The 21,811-nt window shown below is 45.3% G+C and overlaps 1 protein-coding gene across 1 annotated transcript; it reads left to right on the top strand.

The window, feature by feature from the left end:
* Nucleotides 1-3,484: 3,484 nt before the first annotated feature.
* On the top strand, nt 3,485-18,523 carry LOC143572974 (uncharacterized). Its single transcript, XM_077057980.1, has 5 exons — nt 3,485-3,828; nt 17,115-17,208; nt 17,293-17,471; nt 17,564-17,627; nt 18,304-18,523. The coding sequence occupies exons 1-5, from the start codon at nt 3,730-3,732 to the stop codon at nt 18,318-18,320; spliced, it is 453 nt and encodes a 150-aa protein (XP_076914095.1). The 5' UTR covers nt 3,485-3,729; the 3' UTR covers nt 18,321-18,523.
* The last annotated feature ends 3,288 nt before the right edge of the window (nt 18,524-21,811 follow it).

Consider the following 21,811-nt stretch of genomic DNA (forward strand, 5'->3'; position numbering starts at 1 on the left):
AACGAATCACATTGTGATTCGCTAAAATAAGGTAACGACTTGAGTTAGTGAATGGGCTAATTCGCTAACTTTAAGTTAAACGAATCGTCTGATTCGTGCAAGCTGTACCTAGGGTTTCGTGTATCGCTATATAAGACAAGATAACGAATAGGATTCCACTGTTCGTCTTCTTTCTTCATATTTCAGAAACTATTCAAATTCTTTCTGATATTTTCGATCTTTGTGTTTGAACATTTCAAAGATTATTTTGAGTTTCTAAGGTATACATGTGTTTGGCGATATCATTTTCGTCAAAAATGACATTGATTTAACTGTTAGATTATGTAATTTTAGAGGTTTAAGGGTTTTGAACTTCTGAAACAGTTTTGTGTATAATTTATGTTTTTAATTGTATGATTTTGATATAATTTTGATCGGAATCCCTTTCCGATACCCTTGGTGGACTCTAATCATCTTTTGATTATTGTTTGCTGGGTTAATTATGGTTTTGTGTTCTTGATGGTTACTGTTGGTTCGTTGATCCTGAGTACATATAGGTAATGAGTGTCAATCTCATTCACCTACATTAACGAATGTGTTTCCGAGCTCAACGAGCAGATTACCGTGATAGTTCAACGATGATTATGGCCAAATTGAATCTGGGTTTCAATGTTGACTATTATTGTTCTTGTTAATTTTGACCTTGACTTTGTGAAGTCAAAGAAAAAGTCATAATTTTGACCATTCGTTAGTCTTAGCGAATTGGAACTGTTTCGTGTCCAATTCGTTAAGATTTCATACGAACTAGCTTAGCGAATAAGATGTCACACGAATCAGAGTGTGATTCGTTTAAAATATAACGAACTAGAGTTTAGTTCGTTAACTTAATTAGTGATTCGCTAGGTCCAGTTCGTTAAGTTATTTACTTGATAGCGAATCGCCTGATTCGTTATCTTTGTATAACGAATCAGTGTGATTGGTTAACGAATGACATTTAAAAAAAAAATTAATTAATTAACTAAATTGAATATTCATTTAATTTAATTAAAGGATTCAAATCGTTTAATACGCGTAACTAGATTAAATACATTTATTTTTTGAATATTCATTTAATTTAATTAAAGGATTCAAATGCCGAGGCCTCCTGCTGTGCTGTCAACTGTTTCTTCCACCACTCCAATGGGACCTCCTCCTCTTCCAACAACTACTTTCCCTCCGCCTCTGCCTAGTGATGTCTCTTTCATGAGAATCACTCGACCTCAGGGACCTATTCAACCAGTTCATCCATCAGTATACAATTTGTCACCTGGACGTCAAACAGAAATGCTGCTTAATCTGTTACACTTATATGAAAATCAAATGGCAGCTGACCTACTCAATCAAGAACGATTCATGGAGAATCAAAGAAAAATGATGAGTTACATTTCGTTCTGTCAAAAGGAGACCAAGTCGTTGCGTGCGATTGTTGAGTCTCAGGGGGGAAATTAAAAGAACAAGAAGAGATAATTTTACAATTAACTTGTAAAGAAGATGCCCTCAAGAAACTCAAAAATGATGATGATGATCCTGACGAGTCTGATGCAGGAGGTGAGCCTAAACAATCACATGGTTCATCCTCTGGTGCTGGTGTGAGTGGCGCTGACGATTCAAACAAACAGATAATTTCATTTCAAGATCCAACAGCGGCCAAGCCGATAGAGATGATTGAGGCTAACACGGTAATATTTATTGATGAATTGGAGATGGTTAGAAGTGTGGTGAACAAAGATGAGATACAGATCGGTGAGTTTGTGGTTAGATCTTTGACAAGGGAGCAGATCTCGATTCTACTTGGGCTAAATGACGATCAGCTGACTGCATTAGAGACTGAGCCCGATGTCGAAGTGATCAATGAGAACGAAATGGAAGATGATCCAGTATTTGTGAATACAGACTTTATTTATGAGAACGAGGAGATTGAAATGGAGGATGTTACTGCTGAAGAGTACCCGGACTTGTATCAACACGCAAATGTTGATCAAGGTGCTCCGGTATTTCATAAAGACGTAATTAAAGAAACTGAGGATGATTTGGAGAAGATTGTGCAGCGAACGGTTCCTTCACTCAAAGAAGTGACTGATGATGACATTGAAAGATGGTTCAAAAGCCGGAAAGTGGGAAAGATCATCAGTGCTTTTCGGTATGTAGATAAAGAAAGAAAGGATACTGCTGCTGCTTGGATTGAGGCAAACCAGATGACTACCTTCAAGACTGTTTCTAAGGTACATGGCGATATTGTCTCCTGGCTCTATGATTCAGACCTTAAGGTATGTATTGTGAAATGGGAAAAAGGTGTGCAATATTACGAAAGGATAATGGATGTGTTAACATTACCGCGTTGGGATGTACGCACCCTCGCGAGACGTCCATTTATCAATCGTGGGGGCAACCGAACTGCTGAGTGGTTTCATCAACACTTACTGTTCGAGGTCAATCATGGCTTCAAGTTCTTCAAGCCCCAGGTCCCAAGACGTAAACGTACTGATGAGATTGATCCAAGGACCGGCTGGAAGAAACTTGTTTTGAAAGTGAAGCCACCAAAGACAATGAAAAGAGTTCCTGTGAAGACAATGCCGCAAGATATTTATCTGTCTTTCAACCGTTGGTACTATGACAATCGTACTGGCGAGGCCGTTATTGTTCGTGGTCGAGGACTACAGACTGACCTCATCAAGATAATCGATCCTATGTGGTTGGTTAATTTATCAGAGACAGACAATGACGTGCTACACAGGAAGCAAATTTTGTCTGAACGCCAAGAAGATTACGACCTGGCTATGCAATTCCAACGTGTTGTTCGTGTATGTCATGAACATGGGATTCATAGTTGCAGAGATTGGCAGACAAAGCGTTTCAAATAAGTTAAAGACAAAGAGCTCAAGATGAGGGGGTGTCTGTTAGTGCACGGTTTTGCGTCTCGAGTCTTTGTAATTATCATTAATGTTTATTTGATTATTTTAATGTAATATTTAATGTTTATTTATCTAATTCGTTATGTTCAGTCTAGTTCGCTAGGGAATGTTAGCGAACGAAGACTAATTCGTTAAGGTTAAGTCTAGTTCGCTAGGGATGTTAGCGAACTAGGACTTTATAATGTTTTCCCTCCTGATTCGTTAGGGGATGTTAACGAATCAGGGGGTGGTTCGTTAAGTTATGTTATTTAACGAAGGGGATGCTGGTTCGCTAGGGGATGTTAGCGAACCAGATCGTCTTCTATATATAGTGAACTACTGTTCACTTGTAAATAGTTGAAGTTTTGAGAGAACTAATCATATTCAGAAATATTTAAAGCATTCTCTCTCTCTCTCAAGCTTCACGATAATATTATTTATAATATATATACTAACAATCAAGCTAAGTTATTAAAAAGAGTTAGATCCGTATAATCAATATCAACATATAGATCTGGATCAGATCTAAGGTATTGATTAGAACGAGTTGTAATTAAAGGGATCAAACACATATCCCGAGTCCTAAAAATACCACTAAACAAGTCCGAGTCAAGTTTGACAGAGTCACCGGTCTAACCCGTTTGCACACCCTTGACTAAATAAAATTGAGAATATGTTAAAAAGTAGAAAGATTCAAGGTCTGACACGTGATCACCACGTGTTCTGTTTCTTCTTCCTTCCATTTTGGGTGTTTCCTTATCCTCTGTTTTCATCCTCTTTCTTTCTTTCCAAACCTTCAATTTAATAATTTAACAATTCAATGGAAGAAAACCACAACAATTCTTCGCCGTCACAACTCTTCGGTCACGATGACTCATCCACCGGAATATTCGCTTCAATTTTCCCTCCTCCGTCCACGGTTTGTATTCAATATGATTCACGTTGTTTAATCTATTATTATTATTATTGTTTCATCTTCGTATCATCATCATGTTTGATAATTAATCAATTGAATCGTTTCTATCGATTATATCTGTTTTCATTTCAATTTCGATTACTTGTGTTTCTTCCTGTTGCATTATTTGAACTTCAGTTGCCAGGACCCAAATTTGTAGTTAAACTTAAACCCTAGCATTGGTTTGCATGTGAATGATTATTATGTTGAGCCAACTTAATATTGTTATACCTAATTATCTGAAACATAATAATAAATTTAATTCTGAAACTTTACATATTTGTTGAGGTTGCTGTAAGAGCTAGGGGAGAGCATATTTAGGAGGGCCATCTTCGATAATTTAAATACCTCGGCCGAGTCGAAATAAAAAGGCCCGTAGGCCTTAACGGAATTTTTTTATTCACTAATGTACATGGATAAAACTTTTATCGACCGATTTAATATAACCAGAAACCATTATGAGCATGTAATTATCTCATAAACCATTGCAAATAACCTTATTTTTAACACCAAAAAACATATATATGTAATATGTATAAAAAAGTTTGTGCCCCCGAACTTATGTGACCCCGCCGATGGTGCGGCTCACGCACCCTCCGAGCCTCCCCTGATATTTAGGGCCGGACCGAAAAAGACTAAAACCCGACCGAAAATTTAACCAATGGGTCATGCATCATATTCATTTCGGCTTCGGGTTGGTTCTCGGGTCTGAACAGCGGAAGACCGACCTTAACGAAGTTGTCCTTGTAAACAACCTGTTAATCTGCTATAGATTACAGTCAACACGTGTAAGTTTTTGAGACGATCGAGCGATGAACTGAGGAACCAATACGTTTGTGACGGCAGAAAAGAAAACGAAAGGTAATCTAGAGAGAGCCGGAGAAGTAACTGAAATGATTTTTCAAAAACCAATATAGCTTTACAGGTAATGTGTATGTATATGAGAACCTAGTTTTTCAAAACCACCTAGTAAGAGCACTGGTTTTACTCGGGTCGGTCAGGTCTTGCATGCTTGAACAGCCCTAGTAAGAGCACTGGTTATTTGTGAATCAAAGTAACAAACAGTAAACCAGTGTCGTGTTACAAACTTACAATTTTGATTTTCCCATGATCAAGGGGGACATTGTGGATTGTCTACGGCTACATTACGGGATGAATCTTGTATTAGCGTATTACCAAGGATATGTTTACGAGTGTGTGATAAGTAGAAGATGAGTTTGAGTATCTAATAGTTGTAGTGAAGAGGTAGGTCCCAGCAGAGACCAGTTGGTCCCGCAAGACTCACCTTGAACAGGGATGTCTGCGCAAAGGCCATCTGCTCCCGCAGGACCCACCATGCTCATAGAATCTTACGCGCAGTACGCAAGCTGTACACGCAGGGAAAGCCTCCCAATGGTGAAGTACCCCGCCTGTTCCCGCAGTTGCGGATACAAGCCATCAGGGAAGGCTACCCGCAGACAGCAGGGCTACACGCACAAGGCAATAGCTACTTCAGTAGTCACATGAAGGAATGAGCAAGGCGGGAACAATCCCGCCAAAATGAGCCAGTCCGTATGATTCTGAAAGATCTTTTGTACTATACCTACCAAGGTATGGATAGGACAGACGATCTGACCAGAACAACCCATAAGCCAATCACAGGGTGACAGCTCACCGACAACAGTACGAGGAGGAGCACCCTCTAGTACTGTTTGTCACTATTAGCCGCTGCCTACTCACCAACTCTTACTGAGGGACGTGCGTAGCCTACAGTTGGTAGAATAGTGTTACTGTTGGCCGTAACCTACTCACCAACCAGCATGGCCTGCGTATAATCCACAGTAGGTGGGACGTGCATAATCTACAGTTGGTGGAATAGTGCAGCCGACTTTGTTACTGTTGGCCGTAACCTATCCACCAACCAGTATGGCCTGTGCATAATCCACTGTTGGTAGAACAGGAATACTATTCAGCCGGCTGTACCTTCTAGGAAACCTACCTTCGGCTATAAATACTCCAACATCTTGGAATGGTAACATCATCTGCTATCCAGTTATCTAGCAATCTCTTAATATACACTTATATTCAGAGCAATCTAGTCTGATTCTCACGCCGGAGGGTGGTCACAAGGAGGAACCCCCCCCCCTTCTCAGTGACGAGCTTACGGTGTTTGTTTTGCAGGTCCCCTGAAGAACAACCGTCTCTGTTGGACCTCATTCTCGTGGGAAACATTACTTAACCCCCAGATTATCTATAATCTGCACCGGGTCACTTAGTGTTTCTTCATTGGCGCCATCCGTGCATAAAAGCTAGAACTAATTTAGTTTTTTCAAATTTTCTGAAGAAATGGTTAACGTTACCCCGGTCCAAAAGCCAGTAACCGACCAAGAAACCCCGGTAACAACCCCAGCAACTGGGGGGAACACCGGCGGTTATACAATCCTTACGAACACTACCCCGACTACCCAAGCCGGGGCAAGTGCAGTAAATATTCCACTGGGGTTCACCGATACCCAGCTGGAAAAACGAACGAGGGTCCCTCGCCAAACACTAGATCAAGTGAAGGCGTGGGCCGAAGCACGTCAGAAAGAGTTCCAAGCTGAATTGGACGAACGCTTGCGTTCAGTTCAACAGGCTGACGAATTCGGCAGTACTCGCCAACACCTCATTATGAACAGCGAGGGCGAGTACTCGGACGACGAGAGGGAGTCCGATACCGACGCAAACCCTCGCCATAAGGCGAAAGGGAAGCGTAAGGAAACGGACTCCCAGCCAAAAAGGAATTTTGGGGAAGCCTTTAAACCAACAAATGCGGAGAGAAACCCGCGTGACTTCTCCAAAACCTTTAGACCAACTGCTACGAATGCAGGAAAGTCAAAATTTGCAAGGGACATTGCGGAAGCAATTGCCCCGAGAAGTGCCAAACAAATGTCCAACATTGGCACTTATGATGGTCTATCCGACCCAGACGACCATTTGAACAGGTTCATTGCAGGGGCTACCGTCAGTAACTGGACGGAACCCACGTGGTGTTACATGTTCCAGATGACTCTGGTCGGAGCAGCCAGGGCATGGTTCGATCGTTTACCGGTCCACCACATATATGACTGGGCGGACTTTCAGAACAAGTTCAGCCAGCACTTCAGCCAGCAGAGGAAGTATACTGAAGAGCAGTGGACGATCCTCAACTGCGTTAGAGAGGAGGATGAATCTTTACTAGACTTCATCACCCGCTTCAACTCCAAGAAGCTGAGTCTGGGCAACGTAAGTGAAGATCTTGTTCGCGCCGCTTTCATCCAGGGCGCCGAGTACCCAGAGCTTATCCGCACATTGACGGGTAAGGACGGCATGCCATCCACATGGGATGCCATCATGACGGCAGCAAAGCGCTTTGCCGAGACGGAGAAGCAGCTGGGAAGAGATCTTCCCCAGAGTACACACCTCTACACGCAGAGGACAAGGGAGAACAACGTTAGGACCGCCCGGCAGAACAAAAAGAGGCGGCTAGGTATTTGGCAGTCAAGGGTAAACTTTGACACCTCATCCAGCTCTCGCCCTCTTGTTGGCGGAAGGGACAACACACACCCTTCAAACCGAAAACACCGGTGGACGCCACTCACCAAGAGCGTCACGGAGATATTTGCCACGGAAAAATTGCCATGGCCAAAAGCCCCATTGATCCGGCAGAAACCTAATGCGGATCAAAGCAAATCCTGTGATTTCCACGGGACAAAGGGTCATGGTACTGAAGAGTGCACATCCTTGAAGGATATTGTTGAGACATTTGTCAAGGATGGAAGACTTGCACATCTCGTGGCATCAATCAGGAAGGGAGGAAGGAATGACAACCGGTACAGAGGTAACGGACGAAAGCCCGTCGACATCAGCATCAACATGGTTCATGGCAAGGTCGGAGGAAGAAAAAGACGAGTGACAGAACCATGCGCGTGGAAGGAAGCTGAGGTGCGCTTCCCGCGAGTGCCAGGAGGCCCCAGCAAAGAAGGCCCCATCGTCATCAAAAGCCAGCTGGAGCATTACATCACTTCCCGCACTCTTGTTGACAACGGCGCTTCGTCGACAGTGATGTACAGGCAGTTCTTTGACAAGCTGGATGATGAAGACAAAGAACGCACTTCCGCTGGACATGCGGATAAGTCGTTTCCTTTCGTGTCAACATTTAGAAACTGCTTAAAGAAAACGCACTTCCGCTGGACACCAGAAGCGGAAGCAGCTTTTCAGGAGATTCGGTCACGCCTGATCGAACTCCCAACACTTACAGCACCACAAGCGGGAGAAGAGTTAATCCTATACCTTTCCGCAACAGATAGAGCAACCGGGGCAGTCCTGCTAATAGAACGAAAAGGCATCCAGATGCCAATCTATTATGTTAGCCGTGTACTAACAGACGTAGAAACCCGGTACTCTACCCTCGAAAAATTGGTCTTAGCACTTATACACGCTTCACGCAGGTTAAGACGATATTTCCAGGGCCACCCAATCACCATTCTCACCAACTTCAAACTCTCAAACGTTCTAGGCAAACCCGAATTATCGGGACGTCTAGCCAAATGGGCAATTGAATTGGGAGAATATGCAATTAAGTACAAGCCAAGACCAGCCATAAAAGGCCAGGTCCTGGCCGATTTTATTGCAGAAGTCCCCGCTTCGCGGAAGAAAGAGTGCCAGGAGGAGGCTCAACCCTCCCCAGCACAGGACATCAATGATGTCTGGCGACTCTACACTGATGGAGCAGCCAGTAACGAGGGTTCAGGCGCAGGGTTAAAATTAACCAACCCAGCAGGCCAAGAATATACTTACGCTATTAGGTTGGATTTTCCAAGTACGAATAACGAAGCCGAATATGAAGCATTCTTGGCCGGATTGAGAATTGCGCGTAAGATGGGAGTGAAAAACTTGGAAGCCCACGTGGATTCCATGCTGGTGGCCAACCAAATAAATGGGACGTACACGGCTGTGAACGACACAATGGCCCTGTACCTCGCCCAGGCAAAAACCCTTATGCGTGATTTTAATGATTGTAAAGTCATACACGTCAAGCGCAGCGAAAACAAATCTGCGGATGCGTTAAGCAAGCTTGCATCACTAGCCTTCACCCACTTGGGAAAGGACATCCGCATTGAACTCCTCGAAGCACCATCAGTCCCGCACAAGGAAATTTGTGTCATCCAAACCGGTACAGAAACGTGGATGACACCAATAATAAATTACCTTGCAGCAGGAACACTACCAGAGTCAAAAACACAGGCAAGAAAACTACGCTGTAAAGCACTGAATTATCAACTCGTCAATGACATCCTTTACAGACGTAACTTTCTTGGCCCACTCTTAAGATGCGTGGACAACCAAGATGCTGACTACCTCCTAAGGGAAGTACACGAAGGCATCTGTGGAGTACACGCAGGTCCCCGCGCTGTTGTAGCCAAGCTAAACAACGCGGGATACTTTTGGCCGGGGATGCATACGGATGCACTGGCATACATCAGAAAATGCAGGTCTTGCCAGCTTTACGCACCCAACACGCACCGCCCGAAGAATGAACTGGTTCCAGTCACTTCTTCATGGCCATTTCAGAAGTGGGCCATCGATGTGACAGGCCCATTTCCTACAGCAGCAGGAAATGTTCAGTTCCTAGTGGTAGCCATCGACTACTTCACCAAGTGGATAGAAGCAAAACCTTTAGCCCAAACAACCGCGAAACATATCAAAAAATTTATTTGGGAATTTATTATTGTCGTTTTGGACTTCCACAGAATTTGGTGAGCGATAACGGCACCAACTTTGCTGACAAGAAGCTACAACAGTGGCTAAAAGAACTTCAAATCACCCACACCTTTACCTCAGTGGCACACCCGCAAGGTAATGGTGAGGTGGAAAGAGCATCGTCGAAGGCATCAAGAAGAGACTATCGGAACACAGATCCGGCTGGGTGGACGAGCTTCCGCACGTCCTTTGGGCAAACAGAACGCTGAAGAAGGCCAGTACGGGAGAAACCCCGTTCAGCCTCACTTATGGCACTGAAGCCATGGTCCCGGTCGAAATTGGTCTACCCTCACCAAGGGTCTTGATTCAGCCAGAAGACAATGATGCGGAAAGACGGTTGGATCTTATGCTAACCGAGGAACGCAGAGACTTAGCCGCAGTGCGTGAAGAGAACTACAAACGACAAATGCAAAAGTACTACAACACGCGGGTAAAACTCTGCAACTTCAAGATAGGAGACTACATACTGCGTAACAACGAGGCTTCAAACCAAGAGCGCCCGGGAAAGCTGGCCCCGGTCTGGGAAGGGCCATACATTATCAAAGAAGTCCTGGGAAAGGGCGCATACCGGCTCGAAAGGCTCGATGGCACTCCCATCCCAAGAACATGGAATGGAGCTCAATTACGCAAATGTTATATGTAGATCAATTCCAAAACTTGTAAAGAAAAGGCCTAGAGCCACTTCTAATGGAAATGATTCTCCTTTCATAATGTGTTTACCTTTATACTTATGAACTTCCCACTGATACCGGTATTCACCGCGTAAACGGGAAGAAGTAAGTCGTTACGTGTGGAAGGCGGAAAAAACCCGCATAAACACAACGTTAATAAGGGAAACCTACACGCAGGTATGATGTAAGTAAAGTTTAGCCATTCTTGTAAGTGCAAGTGACGGTCTTACCCGCACAATCACGAACAAGGAAGCAAAACTTCAACCTATCATCTACCACGTTCAAAGGTTATCCTTAAAAAAAAAAAAAAAAAAAAAAAAAAAGATAAGGAAAACCTACACGCAGGTCAGATATGGGTAAAGTTTAGCCATCCTACTAAGTGCAAGTGACGGTCATACCCGCACAATCACGAAGGAGGAAGCAAAACTTCACACCGATTATCTACCACGTTCAAAGGTTAACTTATCCTCAAAGATGAGGAAAACCTACACGCAGGTCAGATATGGGTAAAGTTTAGCCATCCTACTAAGTGCAAGTGACGGTCATACCCGCACAATCACGAAGGAGGAAGCAAAACTTCACACCGATTATTTACCACGTTCAAAGGTTAACTTATCCTCAAAGATGAGGAAAACCTACACGCAGGTCAGATGGTAAAGTTTAGCCATCCTACTACGTGCAAGTGACGGTCCTACCCGCACAATCACGGAAGAGGAAGCAAAACTTCACACCTATCTACCACGTTCAAAGGTTAACTTATCCTAAACACTTGGAAAATTGCTAATTTAAACTAAAGTATGCAAGTCATATAAAGTTTATAAAGCAAGGAATCCAATGAATCAAGCGGTCTTAGCCGCACAAAGATTTACATTTCATAAATATTCGTTACAAGAATGGCCGGGTGACTACCCGCCTACAAGAAAGTAAATCTATACAAACTAAATCTATCCTAGCAGCGGGAAGGGATCTTCAGGATCAGGCTTCAGGGCCACTTCCACTTGGACCAGCGCCGTCAGTAGAGCGTGGCTGTTCAAGGAAAGCCTTAAGGATAGGCAGCCCATCATCAGCAGCAGCAATTTCATTCACCTTCTCCACCACCGGATGCGGGAAGGCGGCGTATTGATTTACTGCTTGGTCATATATGGCTTCAGTATCTACATTGTACAAAGGGAAGTTGGATGGCGGGACGCCTTTCTCAACAAACCCTAGACCAAGCAGGAAGCCGACCCGTTCCCCATCCTCGTGAGAAGCGTTGAGGGCTGCGCTCATAGCATCGTCGTAGGATGTCTCTGAGAAGACCCGATGCACAACCTACATAAGAAAATATACAAGTGTCAACACCCTATTTACAAAGAAAAGCGTGAAGACATGAAGATAGACTTACCTGAGACAACGCTTCTCGAAGAAGCCATTCCTTGGCAACCAGAGCTTCTTGAAGGGCGGCTTGAGCTTGGGTGCAGGCGCGTTCGGCTTCGCTTTTGTTAAGATTGGCAAGTAGAACTTCCTTTGCGGCAGCCTCTTCGACGCCCTTAAGCTTCCGCTCGGTATGGTCAAGCACGCCCCTCTGGTCCAAGATCTCCTGGAGCTTCTTGGCATCTTCCATCGCCAAGGCATCATGAGCACGTTGGAGAGCCTCTAATTTGGCCTTGAGCTCCTCATTCTCCACACGCAAAGGCTCAGCAACGGCTTCAGCCTTGGTGGCCCTCTCGGTTGCGTTCCTCGCAGTCTCCTTAGCCAGCCGAAGCTGTTCGTTAACAGCTTGGGCAGCCTTGGAGCGGGCCTCGAGTCGCGCTTGAACCTCAACCTCGAGGGCCTTGAAGGCCTTCTCCTTCTCCGCAGCAGCTGCGGACAGCTTTTGGTTCTCCTCCCGAAGAGCCCGCGCTTGAGATACTTCCTTGGCGCGAGCTGCTTTCAACTTGTCGTTTTCACGACAAAGCAGCTCGATGCGCGGCTGCATCCGGGCTTGGAGAACTCAAAGCTCGTTGGTTAGCCTACCCTCCTGGTAGCTAGCCATGGCTTCCCCCAACGCACCATGGGGAGCAGCGTGGCGAGCCCATTCCACGCACTCCACAGGGGTACGAAGTGTTGTTCCTCGGCGTATGTTCCATCGCGGAACATACACTTCATTGGAATCCGACACTGCAGAAAACAAAAAGCAGTTAGGAAAAGATGATAAAATATATATAAAAAAATGGGCCAAAAGAACCCTACGCACCTGTAGGGTCAATTACAGGCCGATAGCCGCCGAACCCATCACCTGAACCCAATGGAAATCCATCCAAGAGGTCAGGCAGATGGGAAGGTGGCGGAAAGATGCGAGAAGCCCCACGCGTACCTGAGGGACCGGCCGTCGTTGCCGATGACGGGGGCATGGTAGCAGCCGCCGTGGTCGCCGCCGCGGTCGCTGCCGCAGAATCCGCGGCAAAAGTAACCGCCGGCTCTGTGAAGGATACTGTAAAAATCGCACTCACAGCCGGCGGTGACGTCATCTCGGCTGGAACAGTCGGCTCAGAATGAGCAACTGAACCAGCGGAAGCAGGCGCAGGCGCCTGGGTCGACGCCTCAGGTAGGCTGACCAAGCCTACCGTCATTGGCGGAGAGGTAATACTCGGCCCCTCACCCTGGAATGCGCCAACATCCACGCCTGCGTAAAGAAGAAAAGTGTTAAAAGACTTAAGGATTAAACTACGAAGATAAAAGCTAAGAGAGTTGTACTTACGGGTTTTCTTGAGCTTGAACGTACGGACGGGCGGGGACGAACCCGATGGAGCCGGTCTCTTGATGCCGGTCACCGTCGTCGTCATTGGTTCTCCGGAGGTAACAGTCGTAGCCTCCGGAACAGTGGTCTTCTCACCACCGGGGTTCCCCGCCACCTCTTCACTATCTGACTCAGTGTCAGATAGGAGCACTGGATCGGCTGTGGAGGCCGCCTTCTCCTTCCCTTTCCCGCCGGCAGCCCTCTTCTTCCGCACTAACGGAGGACCATCTGCGGATTCCTCAGAAGAAAGGATGTCAGGAATTCCAGCAGCGGGTACAGCACTGAGGGGTGGAGGAGAGAATAACGCCTTACCTGGCCGCCGGTGGCTCAGGATCTCGTGGCCCAGCGGATAGACCTCCACAAACCGATCCGCTGTTTTCTCCAGGATGGGCAACTCGTTCTCGTCAAGAGCACGAGTACCCACCCGCACGGGACCGTCAGCTTCCCGCGGGTACAGGAGCGACTCCAAATTGTTCCCCTCTGAAAGAAAAGAAACAGTTAGAAGACAAACTCATATCAGCAAGAAAGACAAGACATACCATAAGGAGTAGAGTTCAAACCGTATTCGAGAAGGATGGGAACCTGAGACGCCTCCTTCCATACCCGGCTCATCCCCAGCATCACCATCCCGGACTCCGCAAACCGGTAAACCGGAGATTGGACCCGGGATATCTTCGCAAACCATTCCGCCTCCTGGTAGTTGGTGGCGTGGTGGCTCGGAATTGCTTGGCCATTTTTAAACTTCATGGCAATGGGGATGGCGCGGGCAGAAATGTAGAAGAACTCCCGCTTCCACGATCGGAGACTGCGCTCGGTCGCGCAAATCTTCAAACCCTTGATCCGGGTTGTCAGGGTGTACCACCCCTGGATGCACCTCCAAGTATAGAAGGTCATCAGGCGGTCCACATAGGGCTCAATGCCCAGAATCCGGCACACCCACTCGAAATGGCGAATCTTGGCGATCGCCATGGGGTGCAACTCGGTCAGATGAACACCATGCCTCTCAAGGACACGGTAAACAAACTTTGTCAATGGGAACCTAAGATTCCCATAGACAACGAATGCTGCATAAACCCCGATCTTGCCTCTGGGGGCATCGTACACGGTCTGATGGGGTTCAGGAAACTCAGGTTCGAAAGGATCGAGCATGAACTTCCTAACAACATACCGGTACTGATCGCCGGGCAGAGCACACTGGCACTCACCAGCAGTACTATTGTCATCGGCCGAAGACTCAAGATCACGAGAAGACATTTTGCAGAAAGAAAGCGATTTCGGGAAAATGCTTGCCTGAAAAGGGGAGTATTTGCCGGAAATCGCTAAGAAGAAGAAGAGAAGGGTGAAGGTGTGGATTGCAAAGAGCCCTCTCCCCCTTTATATACTAATCGCAATTAATGCGATGAATTTAATGCGGAGGAGAGAGAAATCGAAGGTGCAATGAAACTATGACACGTGGCAAAAAGCAGGCTGGCAACAGCTGTTGACAGGACGCGTACCATTAATTTCGCGGCCACGCGCCCGAAAAATCGCGCCCACGCGCCTGAAATAGCGTCTGGAATGACCATGTACTGTCACGTCACCATAACTTCCTGCACGTCCTGACACAGTCAGAAGAAACCGTCGCACGACGTTTCAGATGTTTGGACTGTTCTTATCCTCACCAACCTTTCGAATTTCAAAATTCAAAAAGATTCAAAAGTAAGCGGGAAAATACCCCTTACCTTGGCAACCAAGTAACCGTAAGACGGATGCGGGTACAGTGTTAAGGCAAAACCCTTCACATACCTAGCACCCGCAGGGAATTGAAGCCAAGAATACCCCGGCAACAAAGTAACTATAAGACGGGTGCGGGTACAGTGTTAAGGCAAAACCCTTCACATACCTAGCACCCGCAGGGAATTGACGCCAGGGGTACCTTGAAAGTAAAGTAACCGTAAGACGAGCGCGGGTACAGTGTTAAGGCAAAACCCTTCACATACCTAGCGCTCCGCAGGGAATTGAAACCAAGAAGGATCTTCTGGGCAATGCTTGCGGAAACGGAAATAACATCCCCGCATAGCGGGAACGTCGAGAACTACATTGTTTGAGGCTCCAGGATGGAATTGGTGGTTTAAACATAATTGATCACTATGTTCAAAACTACCAAAACCTCAGGGAGAATCCACACAAGTGAGACTCAACGCTCCTGACTTGCGAAGAAGGTTACATACCTACCCGCATCATACCCAAAGATCAAGCAAAAAAATCGGGAATTTTTGCAAGTGACATTAGGAAACCCGCGGGAAGAATCCCCACGGAGAATCTTAAAACTAAAAACCCTTTTCAAAACCCCTTGCTTAAAGTCCAAAAGTTCACCTCACTTTATTAAACATTCATGAGAAGAACATTGGACTGGGGGGACTTGAAGAGGTAGGTCCCAGCAGAGACCAGTTGGTCCCGCAAGACTCACCTTGAACAGGGACGTCTGCACAAAGGCCATCTGCTCCCGCAGGACCCACCATGCTCATAGAATCTTACGCGCAGTACGCAAGCTGTACACGCAGGGAAAGCCTCCCAATGGTGAAGTACCCCGCCTGTTCCCGCAGTTGCGGATACAAGCCATCAGGGAAGGCTACCCGCAGACAGCAGGGCTACACGCACAAGGCAATAGCTACTTCAGTAGTCACATGAAGGAATGAGCAAGGCGGGAACAATCCCGCCAAAATGAGCCAGTCCGTATGATTCTGAAAGATCTTTTGTACTATACCTACCAAGGTATGGATAGGACAGACGATCTGACCAGAACAACCCATAAGCCAATCACAGGGTGACAGCTCACCGACAACAGTACGAGGAGGAGCACCCTCTAGTACTGTTTGTCACTATTAGCCGCTGCCTACTCACCAACTCTTACTGAGGGGCGTGCGTAGCCTACAGTTGGTAGAATAGTGTTACTGTTGGCCGTAACCTATTCACCAACCAGCATGGCCTGCGTATAATCCACAGTAGGTGGGACGTGCATAATCTACAGTTGGTGGAATAGTGCAGCCGACTTTGTTACTGTTGGCCGTAACCTATCCACCAACCAGTATGGCCTGTGCATAATCCACTGTTGGTAGAACAGGAATACTATTCAGCCGGCTGTACCTTCTAGGAAACCTACCTTCGGCTATAAATACTCCAACATCTTGGAATGGTAAGATCATCTGCTATCCAGTTATCTAGCAATCTCTTAATATACACTTATATTCAGAGCAATCTAGTCTGATTCTCACGCCGGAGGGTGGTCACAAGGAGGAACCCCCCCCCCCTTCTCAGTGACGAGTTTACGGTGTTTGTTTTGCAGGTCCCCTGAAGAACAACCGTCTCTGTTGGACCTCATTCTCGTGGGAAACATTACTTAACCCCCAGATTATCTATTAGATATAGGGGTTGTAATGTGTTTAAATGTACGTATGCATACAGTTCTGATCTCTGAAATCAAAGCAATAAAACGGAATCAAATCCGTGAGATCAGAATCTAAATTTCTGTGATATTTACTTTTACATATGGTATTTAGGAAAACATCTTGTTTTGTTGCTTTGATTGTTTCACTTTGGCTATCATAAACTAGTTTAACTTTATATTTAGTCGTTTCCTTCTAGTTTTTCAAAGGGATAATGGCGTGTAATGTCAGCATATTTTTACAACTCTACTCATTAGTATGTTGCGTTAATTAGAAATATTGTGAAAGTGTGTAAATATCTCATTGTATTGGACTATTGGGTAAAGAAACAACCAAGATTTCCTGTTATGTGTTCTCTATTCTTGTATGCTTGTCAATGTATGTTGGACATACCCAATGTTGAGCTGCAAATGATGAATATAAGGCAGCGGCTTTGAAACGTTCTTGTTCCATCATTTTTGTGTTAAGTTTATTTATCGGTCATCATCTTTGTGACTGGATTTCTTTTTCTTGTGTGATCTATGTTTTTTTGTCATTTATTCATACATGTCAATCGTTTTATAAAACATCGATGCATAATTACGTAAAATGTCTCAATATCCCGTAAGTTATAGTTCATCATTTATTTTCTTTCAGATGACAGGAAACTTAAGTTGTGTGCTATGCTCGAAACCTATGCAATATGAGGCCTTGGATAGCCAGGTCTGGTCCACAGTTCATGGAACCTCAGGTTAGATAATCTTAATGTACATGCTTCAAAAAGTGGTTGAAATTAAATCAGGTTATATAACCTTAATTTTATTTTCTGGAGCAGCAAAGAATGTTGCTAAGAACACCGTGAATGCAAATAGTGGTGTAATGAACATGGAGAGAAGGTCAATCTTTCAAGAAAGAATAGAACCGTGCCCCTTGAGTTCATCAATTTACTATGGTGGACAAGAAGATATGTATGTCCATTCTTCAACTGATCTCACCTCCAAATCTTACACTAAAGTGAGTCCAGCATACATTCGATTACCTTTGATCACACAACCGTAACTTCACCAGTGAACATATGATCATTCCCACACTTTTCTTTCTTTTAGTTTCTCATAAACGATGACCCAAAAGACGATCTGCAGAGTGCTACTAGAGGAAACTGGTGGCAAGGTGAGTTCTAACCATACCTAAGAATATTAACAATTTTTTTACTATAGAGGTTGCAACCCATGTGTCGGGAGGGTTAAACGTATCAAAACATGTTTTTTTTGTTAAGGATTGATTCAATTTAAAAACACTGTCTTTGTACAAACTACAAAGGCTTTACAATTTTTTGCAAACAGAAATAATTAGCGTCGAATATGATTAAAAACGATACATTATTTCAGTGATACCCTTGGATGTTTTTTTGGTTTTTATAATATAAGGGTAGATTAGTAATTTTACACTAAAAAGAAAAATCTAACACCATTTATGAGCTGGGATTGAATACGTTACGTTTTTGAAGATGTCTGGCCTAGTTTGTAAATTTTGAAATGCATCAAACCCCTAATTTGGGTCACCAGAGGGACCATCCATGTAGTTCACTCTTTTATAATAAAATGATTCAGGTGGTTGTACGCATACTAACAAAGAAATTTGGGCCACCGTTTGACCGTTTTACCCTTTTTCTTTTTCTTTTTAGCTTTATTTTATTTAATTTTAGCTATTTATAACTAGAATTGACGCATTCATAAGTGCACGGGTCCAAATTGTCACCTCTAATCAATTGTATATACAGTTTTAGTTTGTATAATGTCCTTGATTTATTTGTATCTTTAAACCTGTTTATATTGCATTTGTGCAGGATCGCTTTACTATTAAGATATTGTGTCCCACTCGCGTAGTATCAATATAGATGCTTCACTTACTATAAAAGGCATCGTATACTTATAAGTATCTTTGTTAGAATAACTGACATGGCTGCTGAATAGTGTTTAAATAAGTTGAATAGCAATGATGCAGGAAACTAATGGAAGCCTGGTAGCAGTTTGAGGTCTATGTGGAAGATGATGATATAGTTATTTGCTCATTGAAGAAACACTAAGTAACCCCGGGCAGATTATAGGTAATCTGGGGGCCAGGTAATGTTTCCCACGAAGGTTAGGTCCAGCAGAGTAAGTTGTACTTCAGGGAACCTGCAAAACAGACACCGTAAGCTCGTCACTGAGAAGGGGGGGTTCCTCCTTGTGACCACCCTCCGGCGTGAGAATCAGTCTATATTGCTCTTTGAATATAAAAGTATATGAATACTATAAGAGCAGTTATCAAGTAAGTTATACGAGATTGTAGATGATCTTACCATTCCAAGATATTGGAGTATTTATAGCCGAAGGTAGGTTTTCTAGAAGGTACAGCCGGCTGAATAGTATTCCTGTTCAACCAACAGTGGATTACGCACAGGCCATACTGGTTGGTGGGTAGGTTACAGCCAACAGTAATAAAGTCGGCTGCACTATTCCACCAACTGTAGACCATGCACGTCCCACTGACTGTGGATTGTACGCAGGCCATGCTGGTTGGTGAATAGGTTACGGCCAACAGTAATACTATTCCACCAACTGTAGGCTGCGCCTGCTCCACAGTGAGGGTTGGTGAGTAGGCAGCGGCTAATAGTGACAAACAGTACTAGAGGGTGCTCCTCCTCGCACTGTTGTCGGTGAGCTGTCACCCTGTGATTGGCTCATGGGCTGTTCTGGTCAGATCGTCTGTCCTATCCATACCTTGGTAGGTATGGTACAAAAGATCTTTCAGAATCAGACTGGCTCATTTGGGCGGGATTGTTCCCGCCTTGCTCATGCCTTCACGTGACTGCTGAAGTAGCTAATCTTGTACGTGTAGCCCTGCTGTCTGCGGGTAGCCTTCCCTGATGGCTTGTATCCGCAACTGCGGGAACAGGCGGGGTACTTCACCATTGGGAGGCTTTCCCTGCGTGTACAGCTTGCGTACTGCGCGTAAGATTCTATGAGCATGGTGGGTCCTGCGGGAGCAGATGGCCTTTGCGCAGACAACCCTGTTCAAGGTGAGTCTTGCGGGACCAACTGGTCTCTGCTGGGACCTACCTCTTCAAGTCCCCCCAGTCCAATGTTCTTCTCATGCGTGTTTAATAAAGTGAGGTGAACTTTTGGACTTAAGCAAAGGGTTTTGAAAAGGGTTTTGTAAGGTTTTCCATGGGAAGTCCTTGTCACTTGCAGAAATGCCCGAGTTTCCTGCTTGGTCTTTGGGTATGATGCGGGTAGGTCTGTAACCTCCTCGCAAGTCAGGAGCATTGAGTCCCAGTTGTATGTATTTTCCATGAGGTTTTGGTAGTTTCGAACATAGTGATCAATTATGTTAAGACCACCAATTCCATCTTGGAGCTTCAAACAACGTAGTTCTCGACGCTCCCGCTATGCGGGGATGTTATTTCCGTTTCCGCAAGCATTGCCCAGAAGATCCTTCTTGGTTTCAATTCCCAGCGGAGCGCTAGGTATGTGAAGGGTTTTGCCTTAACACTGTACCTGCGCTCGTCTTACGGTTACTTTACTTCCAAGGTATTCCTGGCGTCAATTCCCTGCGGGTGCTAGGTATGTGAAGGATTTTGCCTTTACACTGTACCCGCACCCGTCTTATAGTTACTTGGTTGCCGAGGAATACTTGGCTTCAATTCCCTACGGGTGCTAGGTATGTGAAGGGTTTCGCCTTAACACTGTACCCGCATCCGTCTTATGGTTACTTGTTTGCCAAGGTTTTCTTGGCTTCAATTCCCTGCGGGTGCTAGGTGTGTAAAGGGTTTCGCCTTAACACTGTACCCGCATCCGTCTTACGGTTACTTGTTTGCCAAGGTAAGGGGGGATTTTCCCGCTTACTTTTTAATATTTTCGAATTTTGAATTTTGAAATTCGAAGAGTTGGTGAAAAGATAAGAACAGTCCAAACCTCTGAAACGTCGCGCGACAGTTTCTTCTGACTGTGTCAGGACGTGCAGGAAGTTATGGTGACGTGACAGAACATGGTCATTCCAGTCGCTTTTTCAGGCGCGTGGGCGTGATTTTTCTGGCGCGTGGCCGCGAAATTACTGGCACACGTCCTTTCAACAGCTGTTGCCAGCCTGTTTTTTGCCACGTGTCATAGTTTCATTGCACCTTTGATTTCTCTCTCCTCCGCATTAAATTCACCGCATTAATTGCGATTACTATATAAAGGGGAAGAGAGTTATCTGTAATTCACACTTTCACCTTTCTTCTTCTTCTCAAGTAATTTCCGGCAAATTTTTCTGTTCAGTAAAGCCTTACTCTGAAATCTTTTTCTTTTTTCCACCATGTCTTCTCATGATACTGATGATCAGAAGACTGCTGGCGAATGCCAGTGTTCTCTTCCTGTCGATCTGTACCAGTATATCGTCAGAAAGTTCATGCTCGAGTCTCTCGAGCCTGAGTTTCCTGAACCCCACCATACTGTGTACGATGCCCCTAGTGGCAAGATCGGGGTTTATGCTGCATTCTTTGTCTACGGAAACCTTAGGTTTCCGTTGACAAAGTTTGTGTACCGTGTCCTGGAGAGGCACGGTGTGCACCTAACAGAGGTGCACCCCATGGCCATTGCCAAGGTCCGGCACTTTGAGTGGGTGTGCCGGATACTGGGCCTTGAGCCCTTTGTTGACCGTCTGATGACCTTCTACACTTGGAGGTGCATCCAGGGGTGGTACACTCTTACAACCCGTATAAAGGGTTTAAAGATTTGTACCACCGAGCGGAGTCTTCGCTCATGGAGAAGAGAGTTCTTCTTCATATCCGCTCGCGCCGTCCCCATCGCCATGAAGTTTAAGAATGGCCAGGCGCTTCCGAACCTTCCCGCCCTTAACTACGAGGAGGCGGAATGGTTTTCGAAGATATCCCGGGTCCAGTCCCCGGTTTTCCGTTTTCCGGAGTCGGCGATGGTGATGCTGGGGATGAGCCGGGTGTGGAAGGCGGCGAATGCGGATAAGGTTCCGATCGTCCTTGAATATGGTTCGAACTCTACCCCTTATGGTATGTCTTGTTTCTTTTTTGCTGACTACGATTTTTTCTAACTTTCTTGTTGATTTCAGAGGGTAACGATCTTCAGTCGCTCCTGAATCCACGGGAGGAAGATGGTCCTGCGCGGATGGGTACTCGTGCTCTGGACGAGAACGAGTTGCCCATCCTCGAGCAGACTGCGGGTCGGTTCGTGGAGGTTTACCCGCCAGGCCAAGAGATCCTGAGCCACCGACGGCCAGGTAAGCCTATCTTCTACCCTGAACCTCTCAAAGCTGTGCCTGCTGCTGGAGTTCATGACATTTCTTCTTCTGAGGAATCC

The sequence above is a fragment of the Bidens hawaiensis genome, unplaced genomic scaffold (genome assembly GCF_021521415.1).
Source record: "Bidens hawaiensis isolate Kalapana, Puna unplaced genomic scaffold, B.hawaiensis_p1.1 tig00026182_1, whole genome shotgun sequence".
Classification (NCBI taxonomy): Eukaryota; Viridiplantae; Streptophyta; class Magnoliopsida; order Asterales; family Asteraceae; genus Bidens; species Bidens hawaiensis.